Source organism: Salvelinus alpinus, chromosome 23 (genome assembly GCF_045679555.1).
Source record: "Salvelinus alpinus chromosome 23, SLU_Salpinus.1, whole genome shotgun sequence".
Lineage (NCBI taxonomy): Eukaryota > Metazoa > Chordata > Actinopteri > Salmoniformes > Salmonidae > Salvelinus > Salvelinus alpinus.
Genome location: NC_092108.1, coordinates 35,625,577 through 35,650,346, shown reverse-complemented (window position 1 = coordinate 35,650,346; position 24,770 = coordinate 35,625,577). Strand labels below are relative to the sequence as shown.

Genomic DNA, 24,770 nt, shown 5'->3' with positions numbered 1-24,770 from the left:
CTCTGGGATGCTGTCCTAGGCAGAGTTGCAAAGAAAAAGCCATATCTCAGACTGGCCAATAAAAAGGAAGAGATTAAGATGGGCAAAATAACACACACTGAACAGAGGAACTCTGCCTAGAAGGCCAGCGTTACTGCGCACTCCAATAATTTGTTGACTTGGCAATACGTCTGCTTGTTCCGTCCACAGATCAAATGTCTCTGTACACTGGAGCAGTGAACTATGTGTTGCATGGTCAAATAGTTCTGAGGTTTGAGGCAGGGTGACGTGATGGACACCCCTGGCTGTCTAACCAGGTTCTGATGCATTTCTTCTGTCTACATTGAGAAAGCAAGTTTTGTGTATTTATATGGCCCATTTTATTGCACACTCAAATATGACCCATTCACAACTTATTTTATTATCTGCTCCTTGCTCCCTGTGTCATTCATATCTTGTTACGTTACTCAGAGGTTGAATCACTTTTCCTAATATTTAGATTTTCTTCCAGGCATATTGTTAGTGGCTTGGTATCTGTGCCTTTAACGATATGTGTATCCTGTAGCTAGCATCATCTGTGTTATCTGGTGAGATATATATACTGCTCAAAAAAATAAAGGGAACACTAAAATAACACATCCTAGATCTGAATGAATTATTCTTATTAAATACTTTTTTCTTTACATAGTTGAATGTGCTGACAACAAAATCACACAAATGATCAATGGAAATCAAATTTATCAACCCATGGAGGTCTGGATTTGGAGTCACACAAAATTAAAGTGGAAAACCACACTACAGGCTGATCCAACTTTGATGTAATGTCCTTAAAACAAGTCAAAATGAGGCTCAGTAGTGTGTGTGGCCTCCACGTGCCTGTATGACCTCCCTACAACGCCTGGGCATACTCCTGATGAGGTGGCGGATGGTCTCCTGAGGGATCTCCTCCCAGACCTGGACTAAAGCATCCGCCAACTCCTGGACAGTCTGTGGTGTGGCGTTGGTGGATGGAGCGAGCATGATGTCCCAGATGTGCTCAATTGGATTCAGGTCTGGGGAACGGGTGGGCCAGTCCATAGCATCAATGCCTTCCTCTTGCAGGAACTGCTGACACACTCCAGCCACATGAGGTCTAGCATTGTCTTGCATTAGGAGGAACCCAGGGCCAACCGCACCAGCATATGGTCTCACAAGGGGTCTGAGGATCTCATCTCGGTACTTAATGGCAGTCAGGCTACCTCTGGCGAGCACATGGAGGGCTGTGCGGCCCCCCAAAGAAATGCCACCCCACACCATGACTGACCCACCGCCAAACCGGTCATGCTGGAGGATGTTGCAGGCAGCAGAACGTTCTCCACGGCGTCTCCAGACTGTCACGTCTGTCACGTGTGTGTGAACCTGCTTTCATCTGTGAAGAGCACAGGGCGCCAGTGGCGAATTTGCCAATCTTGGTGTTCTCTGGCAAATGCCAAACGTCCTGCACGGTGTTGGGCTGTAAGCACAACCCCCAACTGTGGACGTCGGGCCCTCATACCACCCTCATGGAGTCTGTTTCTGACTGTTTGAGCAGACACATGCACATTTGTGGCCTGCTGGAGGTCATTTTGCAGGGCTCTGGCAGTGCTCCTCCTGCTCCTCCTTGCACAAAGGCGGAGGTAGCGGTCCTGCTGCTGGGTTGTTGCCCTCCTACGGCCTCCTCCACGTCTCCTGATGTACTGGCCTGTCTCCTGGTAGCGCCTCCATGCTCTGGACACTACGCTGACAGACACAGCAAACCTTCTTGCCACAGCTCGCATTGATGTGCCATCCTGGATGAGCTGCACTACCTGAGCCACTTGTGTGGGTTGTAGACTCCGTCTCATGCTACCACTAGAGTGAGAGCACCGCCAGCATTCAAAAGTGACCAAAACATCAGCCAGGAAGCATAGGAACTGAGAAGTGGTCTGTGGTCACCACCTGCAGAATCACTCCTTTATTGGGGGTGTCTTGCTAATTGCCTATAATTTCCACCTTTTGTCTATTCCATTTGCACAACAGCATGTGAAATGTATTGTCAATCAGTGTTGCTTCCTAAGTGGACAGTTTGATTTCACAGAAGTGTGATTGACTTGGAGTTACATTGTGTTGTTTTAAGTGTTCCCTTTATTTTTTTGAGCAGTGTGTGTGTGTGTGTATGTATATATATTCTTAGCGTCCTCTTATGCCATGTAAGGATGACACAGATATTTTGTAGAAACGTAAAGTGCATGAGCACGTGGGGGGGGCTGACTGGATGCTTTCCCCATTGGCGGTAACTCTAGAGGGGAGTCATGCTATGCTTGTTAAGAACCTCGTAAATATAAACGCTGTTTATAAACCTGTCACCTCATGGCCCATGTCACTAACTAGGCTCTGTATCGAAGTTTACCGCCCACACCAGTCTCCACTATGGTCCCCATATGTTCCCCGAGGAGCAATGAGCTAAGTTAGTCACCAAGTAATGTTATAGCCAGTGAGTGTGGTTGGTTAGAGCTTGATTTAATTGTTTTTATCACATAGGACTTTTCCCCCTAGGTACAATCTGAAGTGAGGTCGCATGACACAAACTGTTACTCTAACACCAATTCGTTCATTGGCGTCAATTACACACGGGTGTCAAGAGTCCGGAAATACAGCCTTTTTGTATAGTCTAGGCCAGAGCTGTGTATGCAAATGTATGGCTCTGGTCGAGGCCTGGTTGTATCATTTAATTTAGCCTCGTTAGTAGGGTTAATTGAGGAGTGGCCATCTTGACTCCTCTCCAAGTTCAACTCTGTGCTCGCTCGCTCTCTCTCTTTATCGCCATTATCCAGCGCACTCCGACTACCTTTGAACTCCTTTTGACACCATGGAGCCGTTTTTAGCCTCCCGGGGTTATAAAAAGGCCTGAGTCATGTTAATTGGCTGGCTTTTAGTACAGAGTGGCTACTGTACATCTCTAAGTGTCTCTCCCTCACCACTCTGAAACATGCCATTTGAGTGCCGATTGGATCCGATTTGTGGAAATGCAGGTGTCAGGAATGGATTTGTTGTGGGCAGAGTGCTAATGGCCCTAATCTCGAGCAGTTAGGGCCCTGATTGGTGTATTTATGGACATTGGCTTCCACTTTAAAGAAGAATGTCTTTCCGTGAAGTTCGGCGCTACATTTTGTGCACAGTTGCGACCCGATGACTGACAGGCTAATCACGGTGCTGTGAACTGTTTCGCAACCCGGAGTGTAGTTGAGACCGCTCTCCTCGCACGCATGTTGTTCCCTTGTCGGTTTCCAAGGGGTTTGACGAGCGATCCGGGGTTGGTGTGGTTAAGTATGAGGGGGGGGGGGGAGAAGGTGTCGTTTATTCGAGGCGGGTGACTATCCCTTTTTATAACACTGCTCAACATCCCTATGAGAGACCCAGCTGAAACAACAGAGCTTCTGTAGACCGGCACTGTCACAACGGATAATCGTATTACTTTTCAGCGAAGACCTTCCTTTGCTGGTCAATAACCATAAATGGCCTCTTTATCTGGAGTCTGGGATGCTACCGCAGTGCAAGATTATAATCCCCTGTGGACAAACAGCCTTTGGATCGGTCACTCCCAATTTCAGACTTCTATCTCCCGCTTTAGAGTTTACAGTTGTATCAAAAGAGGGGGGGGGATTACATTTTCATCTCAACACAAAAATAGTTAAACCCCTGGTAGCACCCATCATAAGCCTTAACAAAAGGAGGGGAGAGACACATGCCTGCAGCATTTTACAACCAATTTTATCAGAGAATAGAGGGATAAGGCAGTCTGGCAGAACTGTTCCACTGCTCTCCTCCTGCCTTTCATTTAATTTCCACCTTCTATACAGCAACTGAATCCTACTATCAGCTCTAGGGCGAACTGAGTTTCTCTACTGCTCTCTGGCAGACTTTCTCCTCAGAATTGCAGTGCACTGTGAGTGCTGGCAGTCTGGTACACTGTCACGAGACTGCCTAGGGACAGCCTCTTGTCACAGAAGTGGTGTGTCATAGAAAGGCCAGTTGGAACACTCAAGATGTTCATGAATGATCTCTGTCAATTCATTAGCTGCTGCTGTTCATGTAGCCTGGTTAACCAGACTAAATGGGACGCTTGTCGTTGTTTCACTTCACAATAGTGTGCAGTGTTCAGTCTGGTTTAACCAAAACCACCATGCTTGACGATTGGTATGAGGTTCTTACTGTGGAATGTAGTGTTTTTTTTTTTTTTTGTCAGACATAATAGGAACCATGTCGTCCAAAAAGTTTCTCTGACTCATCTGGCCATAGAACATTCTTCCAGGAGTCTTTACGATAATCCAGGTGCCCCTAGGCACTTTTCGGCAAACTTGAGTCCACTTTTTGGACGACATGGATCCCGATGGCAAAACCAAACACTGAATTCCACAGTAAGAACGACGGTCAAGCATTGTGGTGGTAATAAGGATGTGCATTTGACTTTTTTTTTTGACTGTTCGAGTACTCTCATGATTTTTATTATATTTTTGCAAGTACCCAAAAGGAGAAACATTTTTATATTTTAGAACACGAGGCCTGTTCTGGAAAAATTGTGTGTTTTATCTATACTGAACAACTAATAAATATATATCTCGTGCAACTTGTAACACTTTTTCAAAGATTTTACTGAGTTCATATAAGGAAGTAAATTTTTAAATGCATGTATTAGGCCCTAATCTGGATTTCACATGACTGGGAATAGAGATATGCATCTGGCCACAGATGCCTTTAAAAAAAAAAAAGTTAGGGGCATGGATCAGAAACAGTCAGTCTCTGTTATAACCACCATTTGCCTCATGCAGCACAAAACATCTCTTTTGCATAGAGTTGGATCAGGCTGTTGATAGTGGCCTATGGAATGTTGTTCCACTCCTCTTCAATGGCTGTGCGAAGTTGCTGGATATTGGTGGGAACTGGAGCATGCTGTCTTACACGTTGATCCAGAGCATCCCAAACTTGCTCAATGGGTGACATGTCTGCGTATGCAGGCCATGGAAGAACTGGGACATTTTCAGCTTCCAGGAATTGTGTACAGATCCTTGTGACATGGGGCTGTGCATTATCATGCTGAAACATGAGGTGATGGTGGCGGTTGAATGGCACGACAACCCCACCGCCACCACGGGGCACTCTGTTGACAACGTCGACATCAGCAAACTGCTCACCCACACAACGCCATACATGCTGTCTGCCATCTGCCCGGGTACAGTTGAAACCGCGATTCATCTGTGACGAGCTCACTTCTCCACCGTGCCAGTGGCGATCTAAGGTGAGCATTTTCCCACTGAAGTCGGTTACGATGCTGAGCTGTAGTCGGGTCAAGACCCTGGTGAGGATGACGAGCACGCATATGAGCTTCCCTGAGACCGTTTGTGCAGAAATTCTTCAGTTGTGCAAATCCACAGTTTCATCAGCTGGCTAGTCTTTGATCATCCCGCAGGATGTGGAGCTCCTGGGCTGGTGTGGTCTGTGGTTGTGAGGCCGGTTGGACGTACTGTCAAATTCTCTAAAATGATGTTGGAGACAATTTCTCTACAATAAACAAACATAAAATTCTCTGGCAACCGCTCTTGTGGACATTCCTGCAGTCAGCATGCCAATTGCACGCTCCCTCAACTTGAGACATCTGTGGCATTGTGTTGAGACAACTGCACATTTTAGTGGCAGTTTTGTCCCCAGCACAAGGCGCACCTATGTAATGATCATGCGGTTTAATCAAATCCTTGATATGCCACACCTGTAAGGTGGATGGATTATCTTGGCAAAGGAGAAATGCTCACTAACAGAGATGTAAAAAAAAATGTGCACAACTTTGAGAGAAATAAACTTTGTGCATATGAAAAAAATTCTGGGATCCTTCAGCTCAGCTACACTTGTTTATTTTAACTAGGCAAGAGATCACAACAATGCCTAATTTATCATAACTATTACAGAATACAAATCTGAATTGCCCCATATACAGTATATTCACTGAATAAAAAAGCAAGTGCCATTTTAAGATTAATTTATTGAAACCGTTATGGTGGAACACAATCTTCAAAAAGGCAGTAACCTCAGCCATTGCGCTTTCTTGTAGAAGCCTATATGTGCAATGGCATAGCCGTGTTTTGTTAATTTAGCAGACGAGCCTGTATCAGTCAAGACACACCTATTTTATAGTAAAAAAAAAACATTAACAGAATATTTTTATAAATGAAAAAAGTTGCCAGTGCAAATGCACACTCGTGCCTGGAACAGTTATTCTCGGAGTGATCATTTTGAAACGTGGCTCAATTTGGCGAGTTGAAAGACACTGTTTTTCAGGGTTACAAACCAAAATCTGTTTTTCTTTTCAATATACAGACATTTAGTTTATTCTGCCTGGAATTTGGGGAGAAGAACGGTTTGGTGCTCAGCTTGGTTGTGCCCGGCAAATGTACAAATGGAAGACTAGAGTCAAAGCAAATGAACATCCTCTTCAAGACAATTTCACTTGTCTGTTCAGACAGCCACAAAGCACAGTCCACCAAATAGTTTTACAGTTTTTGTAAAATAAATTATATATTTGGTTAAAGCGGCAAACAGCAGAAACAATGGCACCGCTGCCTCCCTGGTTCGGTAAAAAATTGAGGGATGGGGCTGGAGAGGACCCTCTCAAATTCATAGACTGAGCTATGGATGCAAGGACTGACTATCCATGACATCAAAATACGTTTTGAGGCTATAAAGTGTTTGTTTACGTTGGCGTAAAACCAAGCTTATATTTTTGTTTCTGTTGGTGTACGACAGTTGAACTAAGCTTGCGGCATTTAAAAGTTATGTTCAAGAATCTATGGGTACATCTTTAATTTATAAGCCAAAACATATATGTAGCAACTGATTGACCCTTTAAAAAAATAATAATAATAAGTTTTGATGTTGGTTTTGAGTACTCTTACTCATGACCCTCCCTAGGTGGTAGTGTGATGGTTTGGAGATGCTTTGCTGCCTCAGGATTTGGATGACTTGCCATCATTGACGGATCCCTGAATTCTGCTCTGTATGCAGATCATTCTAATAAGAATGTCAGGTCATCCGTCCGTGAGCTGAAGCGCAGCCGAGTATTGCAGCAAGACAATGATCCGAAACACACAAGCAAGTTTGTCAGAAGGGCTGAAAAGCAACCAATTTTTACGTTTTGGAATGGTCTAGTCAAAGTCCAGACCTAAACCCAATTAGAGATGTTGTGGCAGGACTTGAAACAAGCAGTTCATGTTTGAAAATCCACAAATGTCGTTGAGTTAAAGAATTTCTTTATGGCACAGTGGGCCGATGGAGTTGTCTGTAGATCTCTGAGACAGGATTGTGTCGCTGCACAGATCTGGGGAAGGGTACAAAGAGTTTCCTCCATTCTTAAATGGAAGAAGTATGGACGCACCAAGACTCTTCCTGGCTGAGCAGCCAGCTCCAAACTGAGCAATTGGGGGTGAAGGGCCTTGGTCAGGGAGGTGACCAAGAACCCAATGGTCACTCTGACAGAGCTCTAGAGTTCCTCTGTGGAGATGGTTGTCCTTCTGGAAGGTTCTCTCATCTCTGCAGCACTCCACCAATCAGGACTTTATGGTAGTGGCCAGATGGAAGCCACTCCTCAGTAAAAGGCACATGACAGCCCACTTGAAGTTTGCCAAAAGGCACCTAAAGACTCTCAGACCATGAGAAACAAGATTCTCTGGTCTGATGAAACCGAGATGTGACGCTTGGCATTCAGGCCAAAGAGTTCAATCTGGAGGAAACCTGGCACCATCCCTACGGTGAAGCATGGTGGCAGCATTGTGCTGGGGGCATGTTTTTCAGCGGCAGGGACTGGGAGGCTAGTTAGGATTGAGGGAAAGCTGAACGGAGCAATGTACAGAGATCCTTGATAACCTGCTGTAGAGCACTCAGGACCTCAGACTGGGGAGAAGGTTCACCTTCCAATAAGATGACTCTAGGCACACAGCCAAGACAACGCAGCAGTGGCTTCGGGACAAGTCTTTGAGTGGCCCAGCCAGAGCCCGAACTTAAACCCGATCGAACATCTCTGGAGAGACCTGAAAATAGCTGTGCAATGACGCTCCCCATCCAACCTGACAGAGCTTGAGAGGATCTGCAGATAAGAATGGGAGGAACTCTCCAAATACAGGTGTGCCAAACTCATAGCATCATACCCAAAAAGACTCAAGGCTGTAAACGATGCCAAAGGTGCTTCAACAAAGTACTGAGTAAAGGTTCTGAGTACTTATGTAAGTGTCATATTTCTATAAATTTGCAAACATTTCTAAACCTGTTTTTGCTTTGTCATTATGGGGTATTGTGTGTAGACTTTTTTTTTTTTTATGTCTACAATTTTAAAATAAGGCTTTAGCATAACAAAATGTGGAAAAAGTCAAGGGGTCTGAATACTTTCCGAATGCACTGTGTATCGGCCTAATGTTGACTAAGTGTCAGGATATATGATAGAACCCTGCTTTGCATCTATGCGCACTACTCTCTTGAGCTCTTAATGGTTGCTAGGCAGCGTAGTTACTATCCTAGGTTTAAAAATACATCCTAGCTTCAACTTGGCTACTACATGCACTGTTAACCACAACTGGATGGATCCATAAAGAATGACTGTGAATAAATATCACTGAATGACAAATATTATAATAAAGTAGGCTAATGCAATTGAAGGCATCATTGTTGCTTACTGAGACTTGTTATAATACATTTGAAGCAATAGCTTACCTGCGTGTGGTCAACTATTTCAGCACCTTTTCGCGCTGCTTTGAGACAAGCGTGAGGACTCGTCTAGATAAATCGATTTATATCCAAATGGAGACCGGTTAGGCTACAATTAGGCTGTGGAAGTGTTCGACGAGGTGAGTGCTGCTCATGATGATCTTGTCTCGTTGGCTCATTTGTTAGCACTGATCATGACATGCTGGCAAAAATGTTCTGATAGTAGGCCTTGGCTGGGCCTACTAAACGACTGTGAGTGGAGAGACATGATCCACTACTCCTGACAAAAAGCTTGTGACTTGTCTTACTCAATCAATGTGATTTTTGTTTCACTGAATCTGTATATTTGGTTAATTCTCGATCTGGGCAAGTAAGTGGAGGTTGTGTATCTGTTTGCTCATCTATCACTGATCAGATACGTTTTAACATGCTATAATGTAGCCTAGATCAAGTGTGGGTCTATTTGGTTTGCTTGATCGTGTATAGCAGGGGTGTCAAATTCATTCCATGGAGGGCCTAGTGTCTGCAGGTTTTTCCTGTCAGTTAAGCCCTAGACAACCAGGTGTGGGGAGTTCGTTACTAATTAGTGACCTTAATTCATCAAGTACAAGGGAAGAGCAAAAACCTGCGGCCACTCGGCCCTCCTTGGAATGTGTTTGACACGTGTAGTGTATCGGAAACTCCAAAAGCCTGCGGAGGTTGTGTAGTATGAACACGGGACGTGCATGCTTTTGAAAATAGACATTGCTATTTTCAATCGGTATCCCGACGAAGATGCTCTCAATGTAAGACCATACGCCTTCTCCTTAACAAAGCGGAGTGAGGGCAAGACAAACTGTTTTTTTTAATTTTTATATATCACATTTATATGACAGCGGTTCCACACAGTGCCTTAACGCAAGTTGTGTGGGAATTTTTCTTTTGTATTTTATTCTGTTACATTTCATATGGCCTACTAGAAAATATACAGTATGTGTGTTGACTGATCAGGGTAGGCTAAATGTGTCTTATCTGTTTTTATGAACAAAACAACTTGAGTTCATGTGTATGGCACAGCCATGTACCCTATAGGCTGCACAGACCAATAACATAATTCATCTCAATATGCCATTAGATTCTTTCGGAAATACATTTTTATTAGTCTTTTATGTTTCTTAGGACCTGCCTAAAACAAATGTAATAACGGCTTTCATTGTGATGGTGTATATTCAATGGATTTATTAAAATAGACGTCCAGGTACTGCCACTCCTTAACTTGCCGGCACGGGAGATCTAAAAGGCTTATCCCGGCAAGAAGGTGGTTAAATGGCTTGGGGATAGAAGCTGTTCAGGAGCCTGGTACCGCTTGCCGTGCGGATTAGAGAGAACAGACTATGGCTTTTCCGGGCCTTCCTTTCAAACCGTCCAATATGGAGGGCCTGGATGGCAGGGAGCTTGGCCCCAGTGATGTACCGGGCTGTGCGCACCACCCTCTGTAGCGCCATGCGATTTGAGGGCAGTACTGTTGCCATACCAAGCAGCCAATCAAGATGCTCTCAATGGTGCAACTTTTTAAGGAAATGTGGACCTATGCCAAAACTTCAACTTCCTGAGGGGGAGGAGGTGCCTTCACGACTGTGTACCAATCTTTTTTTTAGTTCTTATTGATTTGGACACAGCAACTTATAGCTCTCAACCCACTCCACTGCAGCCCCGTGGACGGGGGCGTGCTCGCCCCCTGTTTCCTGTAGTCCACAATTGGCTCCTTGGTCCTTCTGACTTTGAGGGAGAGGTTGTTGTCCCGGCTGACCTCCCTGTAGGCTGTCATCAACTACAGGAAGTGTTTGGTTACAGACATTGGAGCTAAAGGAGGCACAACCAGTTATTGAGTGTAAGGGACAATTTACTTTTCACACAGGCATTGGGTGTTGCATGACCTCTAATGTTGATAAATAATTATGTTAATGTTCACTCAGGTTCCATTTATCTAATATTAGGTTATGGTTTAACATCTGATAAGATTCAGTGTAAAAAAATATATATATATATATATATAAATAGAATCAGAAAGGGTGCAAATATTTTTCCATGTCACTGTACAGCTGCATTGTTATATAAACTTTATTTTTCTGGGATTTAAAAAAAAAACTTTGGATAGCGGACGATAGTGTGGTTTCCCACATGATCAGCTTGCCTTACCATCTCTTAAGTGGTGGTGGCTATGGAAAAATCTGTGCTGTTATTGAGAAGATATTCCCCTGCTTAGTCAATGACAAGTCCTGCCAAGAGATCCGGTCAAATCAATTGTCCACCCCACAGAGCAGCCATTTAACAAGGCATTGAATTATTAGTGTCTATGGCCTGCCGTCTGTAAATTGCTCTATATTCTTGTGTAACTGCCAGTTCTTTGGGGGGGATGGATGTGATGGAAGCTGTCTATTTTTCCTAAACTGACAAGGTAAGCTCATACTGTCAACTATGATTTGTACCCTTACAAGTGTCTGTTAAGCTTGCAGTGATACAGTAGCCTGGTACCATACTTTATGTACTGTAGACTCAAGACATGCTTGCATGCTATGGTACTTTTTTGGAGGATCGCTTAAATTAAAACTAGCACTTAAGAACTGACTAAATCCTTGTCAGCTACGCTAACCATCTGAGGGACTAGTATCCTAGAGACCAGTGTTGGGCCACAGCCTAACCAGTGGTTAAGAAACACTGGGGTTTTAGGCTGGGTTTCTGTACAGCACTTTGAGATATCAGCTGATGTAAGAAGGGCTATATAAATACATTTGATTTGAAATAACTTGTTTCTCAATATTTTTTTGTACTAGGGGCTGGCAAGCTATGGTCCCTCGAGTCAAGTGCCGGCAGGAAGCTGTCTTTTCTTTCTTCCTTGGTGGGCTGCTTACTGTATGTAGACTAGAGCTGACTAAATTAGCAGAACCATCTCAGGGATGTGGTCAGCGGCATCCCACAGACCGGTTGAGAAACACTGAACTAGATAGAAGACTTAGGCCTAACACAAAGAGGAGTTGGCTAAAGAACAGACTGCTAGTGATGCTCATCTTAAGGTCTCCATCTTTTCGAACAGATTTTTAAGGCCAGCTAGGTTGAACGCTCTCCATTGTGAATACCCGTAATGATACTAAGTTGGCCGGGGAATTGCCAGGGACCTCCCAATACGATATTGTCACGATACAGTTGACGTCGGAAATTTACATACACTTAGGTTGGTCATTAAAACAACTTTATTTTTTTTATTTTTTTAACCACTCCACAAATTTCTTGTTAACAAACTATAGTTTTAGTAAGTCTTTTAGGACATCTACTTTGTGCATGACACAAGTACATTTTTCCAACAGTTGTTTACAGACAGATTATTTCACTTATAATTCACTGTATCACCAATCCAGTGGGTCAGAAGATTACATACACCAAGTTGACAGTGCCTTTAAACAGCTTGGAAAATTCCAGAAAACTATGTCATGCTTTAGAAGCTTCTGACAGGCTAATTGACATCATTTGAGTCAATTGGAGGTGTACCTGTGGATGTATTTCAAGGCCTACCTTCAAACTCAGTGCCTCTTTGCTTCACATTGTGGGAAAATCAAAAGAAATCAGCCAAGACCTCAAATAATTGTAGACCTCCATGTCTGGTTCATCCTTGGGAGCAATTCCCAAATGCCTGAAGGTACCATGTTTATCTGTACAAACAATAGTACGCAAGTATAAACACCATGGGACCACGCAGCTGTCATACCGCTCAGGAAGGAGACATGTTCTGTCTCCTAGAGATTAATGTATTTTGGTGAAAAAGTGCAACTCAATCCCAGAACAACAGCAAAGGACCTTGTGAAGATGCTGGAGGAAACGGGTACAAAAGTATCTATCTCCACAGTAAAACGAGTCCTATATCGTCATAACTTGAAAGGCCGCTCAGCAAAGAAGCCACTGCTCCAAAACCGCCATAAACAAGCCAGACTATGGTTTGCAACTGCACATAGTACTTTTTTGAGAAATGTCCTCTGGTCTGATGAAACAAAAATAGAACTGTTTGGCCATAATGACCATCGTTATGTTTGGAGGAAAAAGGGGGAGGCTTGCAAGCCGATGAACACCATCCCAACCGTGAAGCACGGGGGTGGCAGCATCATGTTGTGGGGGTTCTTTGCTGCACTAGGGACTGGTGCACTTCACAAAATAGATGGCATCATGAGGGAGGAAAATTATGTGGATATATTGAAGCAACATCTCAAGACATCAGTCAGGAAGTTTAAAGCTTGGTCGCAAATGGGTCTTCCAAATGGACAATGACCCCAAGTATACTTCCAAAGTAGTGGCAAAATGGCGTAAGGACAACAAAGTCAAGGTATTGGAGTGGCCATCACGAAGCCCTGACCTCAATCCTATAGAAATTGTGGGCAGAACTGAAAAAGCATGTGCGAGCAAGGAGGCCTACAAACCTGACTCAGTTACACCAGCTCTGTCAGGAGGAATGGGCCAAAATTCACCCAACTTATTGTGGGAAGCTTGTGGAAGGTTAGCCCGACACGTTTAACCCAAGTTTACAATTTAAAGGCAATACACTCAATTAGTATTTGGTAGCATGTAAACTTCTGACCCCTGGGAATGTGATGAAAGAAATAAAAGCTTAAATAAAAAATTCTCTCCTATTATTCTGAAATTTCACATTCTTAAAATAAAGTGGTGATCCTAAGACAGAATTTTTACTAGGATTAAATGTCAGGAATTGTGAAACTTAGTTTAAATATATTTGGCTAAGGTTTGTGAACTTCCGACTTCAACTGTACGTAGGGGCGATACAATATGTATTTTTTTAAATATGAAGGCATGTCGATATTGTGATTCGATGTTCTATACATGTATTGCTCACTGTATGTCTGCAGCAGAGGGACGAGAAAATTTGCTTTGAACAGTCATGGAAATAAAAGTGCTGACAACAGATTGTCTTATTATTTTTTAAAAGAAGATGGAGAACAAGCTATAGGATGAAAAATACTGGAATTTTGCCGCTGGCACAGCCGACTAACACAAAATTATTGTGATACCGCCAAAAATAATATTGCGATATATTGTCAAAAATAATATCCCGACATGTAACTAACTTTTTTTTTTTTTTACCCCGTCACCAGTCATAAGGCTAGAATCAGACCATCACAAGACCTTTTTTTCCCCCACACAACAACCTCCCTCAAAACTGCCTGCAAAGGGGTTGCCGTCTGCCCTTCTCTAACTGAAAAGGGCATGGTTTTGTCTGCTGACAACAGATTGTTTGTTTTGTCTCGCTTCACTGACAGTAGAGGCTTGTGTGTACTCCCATGAGGAAAATAGGCCGCTTAACAAGATACCTTTCCACCAAGAAACAGGCTACTTCCACATGCCCCATTTCCACATGCCAATACAAATCTGGTATCTGAGCGCTTGGTTACACGGTTGCCACCTCAACTCTGACACCAGAGAAATATCTGCACTTGCTTGGGCTAGGCTGTACAAGTCAGCCGATTTTTGTAGTTTCTCGTTTACTGCCTTGACTCTCTCTCAGATGTCTAGACCTCAAATGCCAGGGTAGACGTGAATGAGCGCTTTCATGGGCCATCAAAGCTGCAGTTGTCTCCAAGCCAGGAAAATCCCCCCCAGCTACGGTAATCTGGCCTAAAAAGAGCACTTACAACTTAATTGCTTTAACTCATTCACTTCCTGTCATTTCTTCACAAACGCTGCAAGATTCTGATGTTTGTGTTTTGTCATGCATTTGTTTGAAACGGTAGTTCTGTACAGTCATTGAAGCATTTAGTTGATCAGCCTGTAAATTTCTAGTTGCTGTGAAAAGTTAGCACATGGGTCCCTCATACAGTATGCTTGACATTTCATGAATAATGTCTATGCAGGTCTTCAATAGAAACTGAGCGTATCTTGCTCCTCCTCAACTAATCACACACTTTTATTCACTCCTGGCTGTATATGCACTACGGTAAACAAATAATGCATGAGTGAGAATTTGTCACACTCCTAATTATCCACCAGGAAACACAGGGCAAATATAATGTTGGGGGGAAAACACAACTTCTACTATTATTTATTTTTATTTACAGCTGCAACCTAGATCTCCCCCCTGTCATACTCCATTTGATTTTGCAATCCAGCGCTATTGAAGCAGAACAATACAAGGCATCTGGCGATAGCCAATCTCTATTACCCCTTTGCCTAGACTTTGGCTCGGGGGGCTAACGAGGCTGAATAGCTGCGGAGTATGATGGATGTATGAGCTGCCTGGAGAAAGGCTAATCACCCGTTTTTATTATCAGATCTTATGAGATGGTCATAATATATGACAAACTGTCATATTTGCGGATTTCCCGCCGAGTATGACTGATTTGAAAATTAGAATTTAAGCATGAAATTGTAGTAAATAGCCTATTGCGATCTCGGCCGGTGTTTAAGAATGTGTTCAGAATAATAGGTATTGGCTTAGTCTTTAAGACTGTGTTGCCGCCATAGGTCATTAATTAGCTGGAATTATATGGAGGCGAGGGGGAACCAACGGAAATGGGAACTGAATGGAAGCGCACTGTGTGGCCAGAGTGATTATTCTTTTAAGAGCGGGCCTTTTGTCCAGTAATTAAATTACCTCAGTCGGCCATTAGCTAAAGTGTCTGGCGCCCTCTGCTCCGATACAGTGGGTTTCTACCTAAGCTTGTTCAACACCATGGACTACAACAAGGCTGTAACTCATGCTTTGTTGTTGGTACTGAACACCATGCCCTTAACTTTTGGTTTGGGGCCTGTTTACGTTCAGCTCATTATGCTTTAGAGCTAGAGAGAGCTGATCTTGATTCAGTTGTTACAGAGAGTGAGTAGTCTCCAATATTAGCCTATTCCCATGGCATGTCCTAAGGCCAGGGGTAGGTAACTAGATTAGATTCCGCCGCGGACCATTTTTATTCAGAGCGGCGGGTGGGCCGAACATAATTTGTACACTGCAAATTGATCACAACTAAGCACAAAAATAAATTGTATTTTAAAATAACAATCATTTCATGCTTTGCTTACATTGAGACACGATCACATACAGTGCCTATAGAAAGTGTTCGCACCCCTTGGCTTTTGCCACATTTTGTTGTTACAGCATGATTAAATTGAGATTCACTGGCCTACACACAATACCTATAATGTCAAAGTGTAATTATGTTTTTAGAATTTCTCCAATTATACTGAACAAGAATATAAACGCAACATGTAAAGTGTTGGTTTCAAGAGCTGAAATAGATCCCAGAAATGTGCCATATGCACAAAAAGCTTAATTCTCTCATTTTGCGCAAAAATTTGTTTATACCATGTTATTGAGCATTTCTCCTTCGCCAAGATAATCAATCCACCTGACAGGTGTGGCATATCAAGAAGCTGATTTAAACAGCATGGTCATTACAAAGGTGCACCTTGTGCTGGGGACAATAAAAGGCAACTCAAATGTGCAGTTTTGTCACACAACACAATGCCACAGATGTTTTGAGGGAGCGTGCAATTGGCATGCTGACTGCAAGAATGCCCACCAGAGTTGTTGCCAGAGAATTTAATGTTAGTTTATTGTAGAGAAATTGTCTCATGTTGTTTTAGAGAATTTGGCAGTACGTCCAACCAGCCTCACAGCCGCAGACCACGTGTAACCAAGCCAGCCCAGGACCTCTTCATACGGCTTCTTCACCTGCGGGATCATCTGAGACCAGCCATCCAGACAGCTGATGAAACTGAGGAGTATTTATGACTATAATAAAGCCCTTTTGTTTGGAAAAACTCATTCTGATTGGCTGGGCCTGGCTCCCCAATGGGTGGGCTTATGCCCAGTCATGTGAAATCCATAGATTAGGGCCTAATTTATTTATTTCAATTGACTGATTTCCTTTTATATGAACTGTGACTGTCGGTAAAATCATTGAAATTGTGTTTTTGTTCAGTATAATTACAAATGAACACTAGTATCTTCAGTCAAGCATTCAAGCCCTTTGTTATGGTAAGCCTAAATAAGTTTGGGAGTAAAAATTTGTCACATAAATTGCATGGACTCACTCTGTATGCAATAATAGTGATTTTATTTTATTTTTTTACACTTTTTTTTGAATAACAACTTCATCTCTGTACCCCACACATACAAATCCCTCAGTCGAGCAGTACATTTCAAACAGATTCAACCACAAAGACCAGGGAGTTTTTCCAATGCCTCACAAAGGACACCTATTGGTAAAAATGTGACCTTGAATATCCCTTTGAGCATGGTGGAGTTAATTATTACAATTTGGATGGTGTATCAATACACCAAGTCACTACAAAGATAGGAAGGAACACTAAATTCATTGCCAGAGAGGAAGGAAACCACTCAGGGATTTCACCATGAGGCCAATGGTCACTTTACAACAGTTACCGTTTAATGGCTGTGATAAGACAACTGTGGATGGATCAACAACATTGTAGTTACTCCATAAAACAAACAGTTGACAGAGCAAAAAGAAGGAAGCCTGTACAGAATTTAAAAAAATACCCAAACATGCATCCTGTTTGCAATAAGGCACTAAAGTAAAACTGCAAGAAATGAGCTTCATGACCTGAATACAAAGCATTATGTTTGGAGCAAATCCAACACATCACTGAGTACTACTCTGCGTATTTTCAAGCATGGTGGTGGCTGCATCATGTTATGGGTATGCTTGTCATCGGCAAGGATACAAAAATAAACAGAATGGAGCTAAGCACAGGCAAAATCCTAGAGAGAAACCTGGTACAGTCTGCTTTCCAACAGACACTGGGAGATGAATTCACTTTTCAGCAGGACAATAACCTGAAACACAAGGCCAAATATGCACTGGAGTTGCTTACCAAGACAACATTGAATGTTCCTCAGTCGCCTAGTTACATTTTTGACTTCGCCTTAAATATATGGCAAGGCTTGAAAATGGCTGTCTAGCTATGATCAACAACCAACTTCACAGCGCTTAAAGAATTGACAAATTATAATGTGCAAATTTTGTACAATCCAGGTGTGCAAAGCTCTTAGAGACTTACACAGAAAGACAGCTGTAATTGCTACCAAAGGTGATTCTAACATGAATTGCCTGGTGGGAATACTTATGTAAATGATATTTCTGCATTTTCAATAAAATTGCAAAAATGTCTAAACCATGTTTTCACGTTGTCATTATGGGGTATTGTGTATAGGTGGGTGAGAAAATCAAATGTATTTTGAATTTAGGCTGTAACACACAATGTGGAATAAGTCAAGGGGTACGAATACCTTTTTTTGGGGGGGGGGTTGAATTCCTGATGATATTAATGCTTTTACCCCCAAACAATTATAAAATAAATAAATTGACAACTTTGGAGGTCCCAAAAATGTCACACTGGATGGTTTTGGCCCGCGGGCTGCTATTTGTCGACCCCCGTTCTAGGCCTAGAGATCTGGGCTCGAATCTCTGAGTGAGAGTGCTGATCTAGGATCAGCTACCCAACTGTCCATACAATCACATTCATTTTGTTCTAAACTGATCTTAGATCAGCACTCCTGTGGATACGGGCCCTGATTTATGAAATTGTAACGGTCCGATAACAGCTCTTTTATGGCTATGTGCTTTAGGTGGGGGGGGGGGGGGTGTGTCACTTAGCTATTTTGGGTGTTACTCATGACCATATTTATCAACGGTCATGATGACAGACGACCATAGACAGCCACCTGTCACAGCCCAGTATCGTGGCTAGCACCAGTTGTTAGCACAGTTGGTTAGCGCTAGCTTTGATCAGTGGGACATAAGCAGACGCCTGGGGGGGGGGGTGGTGGCAGAGGGGGAAGCAGAGTGATCACAGATTACATCTTAATTTCCCCTCTACCAGGTGCCAGCGTGTCTACATGGATAGGCATGACCTGGGCTGACTTGGCTCTGTGTTCCCACGAGTATTAGGTGCTGGAGTGTTTTTGTGTTCCAGCACAGATCTGAGCCATTATCACCACCAGTCAATCTGAGACTGATTTGACACAGAAGCCTATTTTTGTTTTAGTCACACAATTGTTTTGATAGTAGGTGCTGAAGGCCCTTAAAGGGATAGTTTACCTAAATAGAAAGTGTCCTATGGACCCGTAGAGATTTTTGTTTTTTATATATATATATTTTTTTGCTACTGGTCATTTCCATGTGAAATGACCCATGAGCACCAACATTAAGTTTATAGGAGCATATCAAATTGGGTGTTAAATGAAATCGAAGAGTCTAAATTGAGGAATTAAGGCATATATACATTTCCTAAAAATTAGGAATAAGCAAAGGCTTTGATTTATTTTCAAATGGATTACAAAACATCTACCAGAAAGTCTTAAACTGTATTAGAAATACATCCATACACAATGTTGAAGTGAAGACCCCTGCCCACATCTTTTAGATATTTTCCCATTTCTTTCCCTCATTAGGGTCTACCTTTCATTATCCTCCCTATCTATTAGTTAGTGTTTTAACTGATATTCATTTTGAATGAAGTGATTAACACATTGAAATTCTGTTACCAAAATGGTAACAGAATTTCAGAAAAATCGGTAACGGAATTTCTGCAATTACGATTTCCCATTGTATCATATTTAGTCACAAACCACAGTTGGGTCACCTGCTACTGTCTTCCCTTCCACTGGCATACTGTTATGTTCAGCTCATACCTGTTTTCTTTGTCATCTGGTGGTCTCATCACCCACTAAGCACAAGACGTCCATGGACGTTGACATTTTATCATTCCACCCTGGCCTTGATTTCAACGTCCACAGACGTCTGGACCGGTCTTCATTTGGCCTAAACATAGACGTCAATGATTGGTTTAGATTTGGACCGGACCAAATCTGAACCAATCATAGGCTTCTATGTTGCACAAGTTTGGACAGCAGAGTAGAGTATAGTTCAATAGAGTGAAGTACACAGAGCGCACTAGAGTTGAACGCAGTAACTGCTCATAGTGTGGAACTGAGAAAAATGGCTTTTGTTTACCTTGGATTCACAGAAACTTTATGCGGTTACTGCTAACATGACCCCCATTTTCTCCAAAACACAATAAAATAGAGGCAGGATATTTGTCCACATGATTAAGCATGTATTTAATGTAGCAAAAATGACATTAACTCTTTTTCGACCAAATGAGCAGTTACTGCCTTTTTTGCTTGGTAGGGCAGTGTAATGTACTGAACTATACTCTACTTGACTGTACTGTACAGTTATGTGCTATACTGTACTCCTACTGAGCTCTACTTTGATCAAACTTGTGAAACATAGACGTCTATGATTGGGCGGCAAGTAGCCTAGCGTTTAGAGCGTTGGGCCAGTAACTGAAAGGTTGCTGGTTTGAATCCCAGAGCCGACAAGGCTCTGTTGATGTGCCCTTCAGCAAGGCACTTAACCCTAATTGCCCCTGTAAGTCGCTCTGGATAAGAGTATAATAATACCCAAATATGCAAAGGAGGATATTGCATATTTCTACCTTTTTTTTTGTGTACCAAATTTAGGACACATCACCATGAAGAGAATGACATTCATATCTATAATTATGCATTTCTGTGTAGTACAGATCAGGGACCGAAGATGAAATTCAATTAAAGCAATTATTATACCGCGTGTAAATTCACTTCACTTTGGTTCAGTAACCAAAATAGATTTTTTTTCAAACTCAAGGTGTCACGTCATAGCTGACACCCCGTTCTTTCTGCAGACATCTGTGAATCTTTCATTTTTGAGCAGATATATTTTAAGAGTTTTTGAAATACGTGGTCACATAAAACACACTGAGGGAGATTTTACCAAAATTCTGTTACCAGACTTTGCATCTGCATAGTTCTTCCAGTAAAACTTTGAAGATGATGGTTTTTGTTTGGCATCCATTTTTTTAAGTGGAAACATTTTTCTATAATATGGTGGACTAACCCTTTAACTCCTCTTCTTCTGGGCAGAGCGGGCCATCGCCAGGCACGAGGTGCACGAGATCGAGGAGAGGCACACGCAGGACGGCCTGCGGGAGCGGGAGGCCCCCTCGGCGGCCGGCGGTGAGGACATGGTGGTCATCTACAACCGCGTGCCCAAGACGGCCAGCACCTCCTTCACCAACATCGCCTACGACCTGTGTGGCAAGAACCGCTACCACGTGCTGCACATCAACACCACCAAGAACAACCCAGTCATGTCCATGCAGGACCAGGTGAGCGAGTGAGGCCAGAGGGTCAAGGGTGTAACGTCCCTCTATATGTAGCTGATTAGAGGAAAATATTACATACGGTGGATGCTGATGGAGGGAGAGATCAGAGGATTAGCTCTTTGTAATGGCTGGAATGGAATGAATATAAAGGCTCCACACACATGGTTTCTTCCACGATCCATTCCACCCATTGCAATGAGGCCATCCGCCGATTTTTAAAGTGACACCAGCTGCCACTCGTCGCCCACTGTTTACATGCTGCCAGAATTCTAATGTAGCAATGTTTTGACCTCTGGAAGAGTGAGAGAGAGGTATAGAGTGACTCTATATGTCTCTCTCACTCTTCCACAGAGGTCAAAACATTGCTACATTAGAATTCTGGCAGCATGTAAACAGTGGGCGACGAGTGGCAGCTGGTGTCACTTTAAAATCGGCAAGAGTGAATGCGAGGGGAGAGTGGAAGCGAGAGATTGAAGAGGGGATTGCATAGGCACATGTCATGTATTAATTGCCGTTGTCTACCTGCTCAGGTGCGGTTTGTGAAGAACGTGACAGAGTGGGGGGAGATGAAGCCGGCGTTCTACCACGGCCACGTCTCCTTCCTGGACTTTACAAAGTGAGAACCCCTCACTACTGCACACATCCTACCAGATAGACTTTTGCTGCTGTCTCCCCCTTGTGGTCTTATAGAATACTACATCACTATTGCGCAACATTCAGAATGTCACAGATAGAGTTGCGTTCTATCGAAGGGATACGGCTTTAAATCATATGAAAAGGGGTGTCGTAATGGCAAGTTGAAGCAACACTGTCCTATTGAACAGGGCCTAGATTTGTGACGTGTTCATAGGTCATCTTAGATATGTAATTTCTAGCATCTCTATGCTAGACGTAAGAACTTATACAATAAATGATAACACCATCTCCTATTGAACAGGCCCACAATATTAAGATATTGTCTGTTCATAGGTCATCTTAGACAATATATGTGTAATATACGGGTCGGGTAGGACATCATTATACAATTTATTCTGACACTAGCTTTCTGTTTTGACGCAGGTTTGGAGTAAAAAAGAAGCCCGTCTACATCAATGTGATCCGCGACCCCATCGAGCGCCTGGTGTCCTACTACTACTTCCTGCGTTTTGGGGACGACTACCGGCCCGGCCTGCGACGCCGGAAACAGGGGGATAAGAAGGTCAGTCCCACAGTCCTCTGCATTATTTCGTACGTCTTTGCATGCGCGGTAGAACAGCGGAATATCTACTGCCATTTTATTTTATTTTTAAATTTCACCTACTGCTCGATGCACCTCACCTCCGTTTCGTCCACAAAACAAAAACGATAACAAAGGTGCTGGGGCGGACAGTAGGACTGTTAACCTTAATGCGGATTCCGTCTTCTGGGTTCCACTTAGAGCAGAATTATTATATTTTATTTATTAGCAGTAATATATACAATATATTTGAACAGTAAAACACGCTTCCATAGGTAATGCTACATTACATTTTTCGTTGATGTGATTCAGACCTTTGATGAGTGTGTGTCGGCGGGTGGCTCAGACTGCGCCCCGGAAAAGCTGTGGCTGCAGATCCCTTTTTTCTGTGGTCACTACTCCGAATGCTGGTATGTACCCCTCTTTACGTGACATCCATACCCTGCATTCTTAACCTATAAAACATTTCTTAATGAGCTGGGATATGGACAGAATCCCTTTAACATCCATTTAAATTTACCTCCATTATACATACAGTACTATTGCATGCCTTTTGATAAGCTTTTTCTCTCGTGTGATCTGTATCATCCCCCCTCTCTTTCTGCCCCCTGTCTCAACTGTCGAATGCGAGGCTAGCCTATTTGCTTGATTGTAACGCAGTTTATTGATTTTGTATTTGTTTACCGTACTGTATACTGCAATTCAGCTCGGAGCTGCCAATGTATCCAACGTGAAATCATTCTCTACGTAAATCTGAACATCTCACGTACAGCCGGTGTAAAAAGGGCTTTCTGAATACATTTGATAGACAGTCAATCAATCTTTTCCCCCGTAGGAATGTGGGCAGCCACTGGGCCCTGGAGCAGGCCAAATATAACCTGGTCAATGAGTACCTGCTGGTGGGGGTGACTGAGGAGCTGGAGGACTTTGTAATGATGCTGGAGGCGGCGCTGCCGCGCTTCTTCAGGGGCGCCACTGAGCTCTACAAAACGGGTACGCTACCAATGCCTACTTCCTACTGAGAGGACATTTTAGATTAGGACTTTATTCAGGATTATTTATCACAAAGGAGATTGATTTAGTCTTTTTCCAACTTTTTTTATTTTAGTGTCAGCATGTAGAATGATGACGTACCTGTTTTTGAATGTTGAAGCATGTACAGTAGATGTACCTTTTGTCACAGGAGAGGTGATTTTAAGTGTGTAAACAAAACTACATTTTCACTTGTTGCTGCTCTGTGAGAGACCAATTCTCACTTTTTTTCACAGCTCTAACAGCTCTTCATTATATTGGACAATTTCTACATACCATCTTTAACTTAAAACGATATGCCCCTTACCCAACAGGGAAGAAATCCCACCTGAGGAAGACAAGTGAAAAGAAGCCGCCCACCAAGGAATCCAGCGCCAGGCTGCAGCAGTCCGCCATCTGGAAGATGGAGAACGAGTTCTACGAGTTTGCCCTGGAGCAGTTCCAGTTTGTCCGGGCTCACGCCGTCCGGGAGAAGGACGGGGAGCTCTACCTGCTGGCTCAGAACTTCTTCTACGAGAAGATCTACCCCAAAACTAACTAGCGCACATGAAAGATGGACCATTCTTCTAGGCTTCATGCCGTAGTCACACACACTGGGGAGAGGACAGAGGAGAGGAGGAAAACTAAGATCATCAGTGGATCTGTGGAACTGTCTGTGTTAGACGTTGTTAGCAGTTTCTGAATGTTGCCCGCTTCACTGACTCCTCCGCCTCCATAGTAGCCGACAGAACCAGGAAGCTGCCTCTTCCTGGTGCGAGAGTGCCAATAGGGCATGTTCCCACCAGCATCTAAGTTCCAGGACTACCTTTCTCCTTCCAGGTGAAAGTTCACAGGAGTGATTTGCTTGACAGACACATGGCAGGAGACGAGTCTACTTGGCACTGGCCATGTCCTTTTACTTCTGGTCACATGATTTGTATTTTCTGTCCAGAGGGCAGGTTTTTATTGGCTTGTTCTGTTTGTTTGCATTTTATTTGTATTTTCATTCTACTTTACTATCATCGTCTATGGGGACATTGTCGTCCCACATTTTATGTGTTCAAATGATGTAACCGTCTAAAAATTAAAAGTTGACTACAATGTTATCTTGGAGTTTATCTATATGAATTGAAGACGTTTTTACAAAATCTGAATTCTGTGGCCTCCATAGACTTGGGTGACTGATACACCTTGTTCACTACTGTGGTACTACTATTCAGTGTTTTATACTGTACTTATTTACTTGTATTCAGACTCTTTGACCCAGTTGGATTATTGCTAGGTGGAATGTGAAGTGTTTACACATGATGTAATTAAACTATGGAAGAAGACAATTCAGCTGCTGTACATATTACTAATTTCATTCAGCTGCTGTACATATTACTAATTTCAATACATCTGGCTCAAACGGTTATTTTATTTCAAGAGGACTTGCTATGATTTCAGATTTGGTATAACACGTTTAGTTAATGAGCCATTTGTACATTTTTCTCTCTGCTTTTGTTATTTTCTCTAGATTGGCGAGGGACCATTTTTCATTTGAGTGCTTTTATTGTCAATATATCATATGTTTGCTATCATTGGGCCACTATTGAACCCAAAGTGCCCCCAAATC

General features: G+C 42.9%; 1 protein-coding gene across 1 annotated transcript in view; it reads left to right on the top strand.

The window, feature by feature from the left end:
- The window catches only part of LOC139550884 (heparan sulfate 2-O-sulfotransferase 1-like), a 29,286-nt gene extending 4,793 nt beyond the window's left edge, over window positions 1-24,493 (top strand). The window contains exons 2-7 of the mRNA XM_071362120.1: window positions 20,687-20,931; window positions 21,459-21,544; window positions 21,988-22,126; window positions 22,457-22,554; window positions 22,980-23,137; window positions 23,491-24,493. Coding sequence (XP_071218221.1) covers window positions 20,687-20,931; window positions 21,459-21,544; window positions 21,988-22,126; window positions 22,457-22,554; window positions 22,980-23,137; window positions 23,491-23,717 — 953 coding nt within the window. The 3' untranslated portion in view covers window positions 23,718-24,493. The remainder of the gene's footprint in view (window positions 1-20,686; window positions 20,932-21,458; window positions 21,545-21,987; window positions 22,127-22,456; window positions 22,555-22,979; window positions 23,138-23,490) is intronic.
- The last annotated feature ends 277 nt before the right edge of the window (window positions 24,494-24,770 follow it).